Source organism: Chiloscyllium plagiosum, chromosome 11, assembly GCF_004010195.1.
Source record: "Chiloscyllium plagiosum isolate BGI_BamShark_2017 chromosome 11, ASM401019v2, whole genome shotgun sequence".
NCBI classification, from domain to species: Eukaryota; Metazoa; Chordata; class Chondrichthyes; order Orectolobiformes; family Hemiscylliidae; genus Chiloscyllium; species Chiloscyllium plagiosum.
In genome coordinates this window covers 24,511,034-24,519,419 of record NC_057720.1, presented here as the reverse complement: position 1 = coordinate 24,519,419, position 8,386 = coordinate 24,511,034, and the positions used below count along the sequence as shown (strand labels likewise).

Sequence of the window (8,386 nt, the reverse complement as noted above, 5' to 3'; positions counted from 1 at the left end):
CTTGGATCCCCGACTTCATGTATTTTAGGGGACCATGTGTGGGGAAAGTATCAGTGAGGACAGCTGGAATCACTGCAGAGTATCAGGCTGGACAAGAGTTTGTGGGATCACACTTTCAAAGATGTGGTCACTTCAAAAGCAGAGGGTGTTCAAGAAAGTATTTGGATGGCCATCTGGAAAAGTAGGAAGAAACAGGAAGTGTTTGGGTGTATGCCATTCTTAAATTGGTACTCAACTTTGGACACTGTTTGGAATGATGCTCAGGATGATGATACCTGGAAGGAGTGCAGTTCAGCCTATGGGATCAACTGGAAAAGGGAGGCAATAGCAAACCATAGAAATATAGTTGTAATAGGAGATTTCACAGTTACAGGAATAGACAGGCAGTAACCATGTTCTGGATTAGTGGTGCTGGAAGAGCACAGCAGTTCAGGCAGCATCCAAGGAGCTTCGAAATCGACGTTTCGGGCAAAAGCCCAGTAACCATGGTAAACCCCAATCTGATTTGTTAACTTTTTGGTGCCAGGATAAAGGACTTCACAGAGAAGATCCAGAATATTCAGAAGTGACTGAGTCAACAAATGTGGTACACATTTATAGAAAGAAAGACCAAGTACTGAGGTCTGACAAACAGATTTTCAGGAGTTAGTGATGAAGTTTAAAACAGGACTTCAAGAAGTAATAATCTTTGCCAAACATGTGTCACTTGATGAAGGAGGGAGGGAGAGCTTCATATTTTTGGAACACTGGAACCAGTTCTGGAGCAGAGTATTCGGAAGTTATGGGTTACACTTCAATAGAATTTGAATTAATGTACTCGCAGCAAGGTTGACTAGTGTGGTTGAGAAAGGATTAAATTAAATTGATGGGGATTTACATCAAAGTAGAAATGAGGAATAACCATAAGTCCATTAGACCATAAGACATAGGAGTGAAAGTAAGGCCATTTGGCCCATCGAGTCTACTCCACCATTTAATTATGTCTGATGGACATTTCAACTCCACTTACCTGAACTCTCCCCGTAGCCCTTAATTCCTTGAGAGATCAAGAATTTATCAATCTCTGCCTTGAAGACATTTAACGTCCCGGCTTCCACTGCTCTCTGTGGCAATGAATTCCACAGGCCCACCATTCTCTGGCTGAAGAAATGTCTCCTTATTTCCATTCTAAATTGACCCCCTCTTAATTTTAAGGCTGTGCCTATGGGTCCTAGTCTCCCCACCTAACGGAAACAGCTTTCCACCGTCCACCCTTTCTAAGCCATGCATTATCTTGTAAGTTTCTATTAGATATCCCCTCAACCTTCTAAACTCTAATGAATACAATCCCAGGATCCTCAGCTGTTTATCGTATGTTGGGCCTACCATTCCAGGGCTCATCCATGTGAATCTCTGCTGTACATGCCCTAGTGCCAATATTCCTTCCTGAGGTGTGGCATTAAAATTGGACACAATAAAGGGACCTAACTAGAGCTTTATAAGCACATCGCAGAAACACATTGCTGCTTTTATATTCCAACCCTCTTGAGATAAATGACAACACTACACTCACTTTCTTAGTCACGGACTCAACCTGCAAGTAAACCTTTAGAGAATCCTGGACTAGTACTCCCAGATCCCTTTGTACTTTGGTTTTGTGAATTTTCTCATCGTTTAGAAAATAATCCATGCCTGTATTTTTTTTCCAAAGTGTAAGACCTCGCATTTGCTCATGTTGAATTTCACCAGCCATTTCCTGGACCACTCTCCTAAACTGTTGCAGTCTTTCTGCAGCCTCCCCAGCTCCTCAGTACTACCTGCCTTTCCACCTAACTTCGTATAATTGGCAAACTTCATCAGAATGTCCTCAGTCCCTTCATCCAGATCATTATATTATTAATGTTCACTCTATATATTAAAGTTATATATATAACTAATGTATTGCTCTACAGAAGGAAGTAATACTATATTAGACTAGAATGACTAAGAAGGATTAAATAGAATGCAAAGATGTATCTAAAATACACAAAGTGTGGTGATTAATTTTAGTGAGATATGGAAGGACTAAGTGCTTAATGTTCAAGAATACAAATATTCAGAAGAGACAGGGTAGTGGAAACGGGAGATAGGGTTACAGTATAGAGAAAACATTGAGGATTACAAAAAAAAGGATGTCTTGAGGGGGCAAAACCCAAACCCATTTAGTTAGAGTTCAGAAAAAGGGAATAACTACACTTTTGAGGGAATTCTTTCAGCCTCCAAATAGTGACACAGAAAGAGAAATGATAGAAATGTAATAATGAGACTACAGATGATGATGTTGCATGACTTCAACTTTCCAAATGTCATTTGGAATAATTTTAGTGCAAAGGAAAAGGAGGAATTTCAGGAGAATTTCCTTGCTGGTATTTTCTTCATCCAACTGAGCAGGGGACATCACTAGAGCTAGTGCTAAGCAATGAGATGGGTCAAGTGGACCAAGTGCCTTTGGAAAAACACTTGGCTAATGGCAGTCATCATATCTGAATTAGTAATGGAGAAAACACAAGGAATAATCTGAAGTAGAATATTTAAATTGGAAGAGGGCTGACTTTAATTAGATAAAAGGGGATCTAACCACAGTAAAATGCAAAGATTGATGGGAAAATGTATCAATGAACAATGTGTCAGCTTCAGACTCTTGAAGTTCCAGCAAGGGTAAGAAGTAAGTGATCCAAAGACAGGTCTCAGTGGATGATAAGGGAAATAGATGATGATGATGAAACAATAAAACAAAGGGGATATGGAGCATATCAGGTGAATTTTCCAAACAAGAACTAAGCCAAATACAATATAATGAGACGGGAAGTGAAGTGGAAAATAATACCAGCAAAGAGAGAATATAAGAATAATGCTCAACATAGAAGGAAACCAAAAACAAAATCTTCTACCGACATATAAATAGTAACTGGGTAGTAATCAATTGTGGATTCTATAAGGGACAAAGAAAGTAATTATTCTTAGATGCACAGGGCAAGGCAAAATTACTTAACGGGTACTTTGTATCTACATTCAGCAAGGAAGAGGAGTCTGGCAACACATCAGTGGAACTGGAGATGACAGAGATCATGGAGGGGTGAAAATTAATTGGAAAGATGCAGTCAAAAGAGTTTGCTTTGAGTGGATAAATCTGGATGGCTTGCATCCTACATCATTAAAGGAGGTGGGAGTGGAAATACAGAAGGACTTGCCATAATCTCCTAATGTTCCCTTGATACGAGGGGAGGTGCCAAAGGATTGAAAAATGGTATGAGGAAAATAACTTTGCACAAGCACCCAAAGAGAGTGGGGAATGGGACAGCTCAGGTTGCTCTACAGAGCGGTAAGGGTTTGCTGTGTTGTAATGACTCTCTGACACTATGGTCTAATAAAGTACACGTGACACTGCAAGCATTCTGACAAATCGAGCACTCTTGCAATACCAACAAAAATAGTGAACAATATAACCAACATGTTAATGAAAATGTTGAACATGGAACATCCCAGTAAAATGTTAACTAAAGCAACAGTCGATATTTCACTCTAAGTAAAACATTATCAAAAAGTGAGTTATGAAGTAACACAGCTGCACGTCAACAAACATTGGAGTAATATCTAATTTCAAGAACACAGTAAAGCAAATAATAAATCACCAAAATCACCTTTCTTTATCAAACCAGTGAACAATGTAACAGGTACAGAATCATAAAGTGAATGTGGTTATACCAGGTCAAGCAGATTAGATGTCAGAAATTCACAAGTTACTAGAAGAAGAGACAGACTCATTCCACTCTTAAATATTTAACAATTGCATTTATTATCAACAGTAAAATCATGACTGATGTTACTGACAGTTATAGAAAAATGTACTTGTGTTTCCATTAGTCTTGATTCACTCTGTAAAGTGCTTTTGCAATGTGTGAGTACCACTCATGACAGCTACAGTTGTGAGGTAACAATAATGTGCAATAGCTATTCATTCACCAACGAGTTAATACGTACATCTGCAGATATCAAAACCTTCACAACTCAGCTTTCACGTTAATTTAATTCTAATTTTACCTGTTCAGCTAATAATAATTGCTAAATGTGAAGATTTATAAATCTGTGTTACAAATTAGACTCCAATGAATCACAATCTATACTGGCCTGCATTAATTACTATTGTTAAGGACTGTTTTGTGCAGTTAACCTGTGAGTTTCTTCTGTTTTCACCATAAACTGTGCACCAAACAAGCCCAGCCTGATTAGTCATCTCAAAGTAAGAGGGACTCCTGCTGAAGTCAGTCAGTTCGGGTTTTATATTAGGTTGGCTGTACTGGAGGAAAATTCCCTTGGCCTCCCCTCTACATTGCCTGATGATATCATGTAAACACTTGGGACCCCTCTGTTCGAGGAGCTGGATGCTATATGGGGGCAGAATTTGAAGATTAAACTGTAGACCAGGAGTGAGAGGAGGATAATGTATCCAGCTAATGTAATGGCAACACCTGCAATTAACATGTCACTCCAGGATCTACCCGAAGGATAAGGATCAGAATGTGCCAGGATTATCAATGCATGGCCACAGATTAGTATTATTAATCCAGCAACTAAAATAATCAAATAATCAATTAAGCCTCCACTCCTTAACTTGTCAATCTGGGATCGGCTCCTCATGCAATTCATGTCCTGGATGGCAGAGCTCATCAGTTGTTTTAAAAGAATGCAGAGAGCTAAAAGACACAGGACAGTTCCCACTCCCAGCCTCCATTCACTCGATTTACTGGTAGCTGTAGATAATAGAACAATTCCTCCCAACCCAGTTCCTAGGATCAAGATCACAGCCACAGAATAGCACAGGATCGATCTTTTAAGATCTTGGAACCACCATAATTCCACCTGATCCTCGAGGATACTCTGCTGGATCCGGGAACGACTTGCTGGGAAATTGCCAGACATGATCTCAGAAAGCTCAGGCATTTGGTAAAATTGTCCCACCAACAGCCATAAGAAAAAAAAGGAATCAAGCTCAATATAAGTTATTAAATATGCAAAAAAAACTCCAAGAATCCTGTACAAAGATTAATCCTACACCAGAAACCTTCAATGCTGCCTAGATGCACATAGTTAAGACACGTAAGCTGGTATTTTTTACATGATAGATTTACCAAGGCATAAATCTCAGGAATTTCATACTTTACACTCAGGTAAAGTCTTCAATTTGCTGTAGATATTCTAAATTTCAATTATAACATGGAAGGATTTCAGTGTAATCTTTCACATACAGGGTCCTCAGGCGTTCCTCAGGAGCTCAGAATAAAACAGTCCTGGACGCATGGTTCAACTATTATTTAAACATAATGAGTTGTGGATGCTGGAGATCTGAAACTATTATTCGTTGCTTTGGTAGCCAAAGGTGCTTGATATTGTAAAGCGCAGGATTTCACTGTCGAATGACCAAACGTTATCCTCTCAGGTCAACCAGTGGCAATACAGCACGTTTCCTTGAATGTCTATCTCTGCTTTGCTTCTTTCAATACTGCCGTTGTTTGTTTAAAGTCTCTCACAGTGCAGTTCAAGAAAGCTGATTTTCTGAGTCTAGAAGTTTCCCAGAAGAAACACTGGATGAAATCAAACTCCCAGGTTGTTGACTGAAGCTGTTCGACGTCTCTTCAGTAGTCCAATGCTGCCCCTAGGGTCAAATCTATCGCAGATTTAACAATCACAAAATAGCTGTATGGCTGCAAGTCTCAGTATAGGGTTAATATCTTATGTGAAGTTAACTATCAAACAGCCAGTTCTATCCAACCCTGATGTGCAGCAAAAGAACGGTCTCACTCAGGGATGTAATTTATACGTGTCAGGTACAGACTTAAATGTACAGTACTCACTCCAGTTCCACGGGGCAATTGAGGTTTATCATCAGAATTAAATGTCAGTCTCTTTGTTCTTGAGCCTCGGACGTTCGTTCTGCTGTAATCAGTTACAGTTTGGAGTGGATATGCTTCCTATTATACAGTACCCCGATCATTTGCAGCCTCTCACAGGTTAAGGTGTTTAATTTCCAGCTTTTCTGTCAGATCAGTTACTCCGGTCTCGAAGCAGGTAATTCATCCCCGTAAAGCGTTCATTCTGGAGAGTGGCCGGTTGGTAAACGATCACCGTCCAGAGTAAGTCCATCGGTCATTATCACCATAGTGGTCTATATGCGCCAGGAGTTTGTGCCTGTTCCCTTCCTTCAGGTAAATCTCCAGTCAACAGGTCCTGACTCCGCCCCTCTCTACATCCAACCAAAAAAAAAGACAGCTTTCGATTACCTGTTTTTAGACAATTTCCAGCGAGGCTTCTCCAACAACTCCCAGGAACGCACAGCTCCTTGTGCAGGTAATCGCCACTGGGCAACTTGCTCTTTCTGAAACTTCCTGGACGAATGTGTGCCCCAACTTTCACCTTTCACCAACAACCTTTCACCTGCAATTTCGATTTAAAGTGAAAGTGCAGGAAGCACGTCGAATGTTATAATCCATTATTGTTTAAAATCCCAGAACCACAACGATATATGCCCAAATACAAATATTTCCAACAGTAACTATTTATATAAAATTGTTACTGAATCTCAGGTGGAGTACTGCCGAATATCTTAAGCAATTATATTTTTTTTCCTGTAATAAAGAAACATAGTGGACAATATACCTCATAGTAATATAATGTTACTTCTAAAATTAAACAAAATGTAGACTATGAGCTGCTATGAGCTTTAGTTGGTTTTCACATTCTACTTTACCCCTGATCACTGGCCTGTGAATATCATCTTTATGCATCAAACAAACCCTTTCTGTAGTAACTGTGCAGCTGGATATGGTGGTAGCAATATTACAACAAAGGGTACCCTCTGTTGAACTGGATTGTCATCTGGTACCAACTCTCCATAGTTCTCTTATATAATGAATAATGGAGTCCTTTGGGTTTCACTGTTGTGTTAAACAAAATACCAGGCCATGTGATTCAATGGTTGAGTGCTGTTCTCGATGTAATATTACTAATATATGTCAGTGATATTGTTGGAGATTTCCTGACAGGAACATGGAACACCTGCAACATGTCTATTTATTGCCCTAATAGTCATCAGATTGTGGATCACTGGATATTCAGCCAATTGAACCATTGAATCATTACACAGAAGAATGCCATTGGCCACTGTGCCTCGGTGGGCGCTTTGGGTGAGTTATTAAATTAATTTCTGCTTTTTCCCTGTATCTCTGCAAATTTTACCACTTTTAGTATTTATTTCTCTTTCAAAAGTTATTACTGAATCTCATTCGCAGTGCATTTCCAGACAGCACATTGTGGGTGGCACGGTGGCACAGTGGTTAGCACTGCTGCCTCACAGCGCCGGAGACCCAGGTTCAATTCCCGCCTCAGGCGACTGACTGTTTGGAGTTTGCACATTCTCCCCGTGTCTGCATGGGTTTCCTCCGGGTGCTCCGGTTTCCTCCCAAGTCCAAAAATGTGCAGGTCAGGTGAATTGGCCATGCTAAATTGCCCATAGTGTTAGGTGCAGGGGTAAATGTAGGGGAATGGGTCTGGGTGGGTTGCGCTTCATCGGGTCAGTGTGGACTTGTTGGGCTGAAGGGCCTGTTTCCACACCGTAAGTAATCTAATCTAATCTAAGATCAAACAAACCAACCTTTTATTTTAAAAAGTATCTGTCTAGACATTTCATGACACTCTTCTAGAGCAGTAGGGACTTAAACCTGATCCTCCTGGCTCAGAAGTAGGGACATTACCACTACACCACAAGGATCCTCAAATCAATCTTTTACCAATTATCACAAATCCAAGCCACCTAGTTATCCCGTATTTATGCTATCAAAGTTCCTTTTAACATTATTATAATGCCTGTGGGGAGCCCTAAACTAAAATCCCCTCCAATTAGCAACACCGTTTCATCTTGTGTACGTTGGTTGTTTGACACAAATCAAACTTAACATTAATGAAACATGAATTAAGAGAAAATTATACTTCAAATAAAAGGTAAATTTGACTTTATTTGGTCAGTAGAGCACAGATAGATGTTACAAAATCATAAGTACCTTCATCTCTTCCTATACAAATGTGACATGAAATTTAATCTCACAATCATTCCATCTCAATTGTTTCAGCCTTGAAGCCTCTCAGTCCCTGGATACATTTAGCACCTACCAGGTACAGGTTTACTGATGTCCTCTCGTGTTCTGTTGGATCACATCAGTGTTGATAGCCTAACTCTCTTGATTTCCAATTCAAATAACCAATCAACAATACCTCGTTCACGATCTAATAATCTGATTCAAACTCTCATCTCATTTTCATGCCTGAGCTATTTGCATCACTATTTAGAATTCAATCCATTTTAGTTCACCTGTAT

At 39.7% G+C, this 8,386-nt stretch overlaps 1 protein-coding gene across 1 annotated transcript; it reads right to left on the bottom strand.

Moving 5' to 3' along the window:
- Nucleotides 1–3,701: 3,701 nt before the first annotated feature.
- Nucleotides 3,702–6,837, bottom strand: LOC122554228 (transmembrane protein 125). Its single transcript, XM_043698902.1, has one exon. The coding sequence runs from the start codon at nt 4,957–4,959 to the stop codon at nt 4,297–4,299; it is 663 nt and encodes a 220-aa protein (XP_043554837.1). The 5' UTR covers nt 4,960–6,837; the 3' UTR covers nt 3,702–4,296.
- Nucleotides 6,838–8,386: the final 1,549 nt, after the last annotated feature.

Excerpts from the sequence above, each read along its gene's own strand:
- LOC122554228 (XM_043698902.1), bottom strand. The coding sequence starts at position 4,959 with ATGCCTGAGCTTTCTGAGATCATGTCTGGCAATTTCCCAGCAAGTCGT.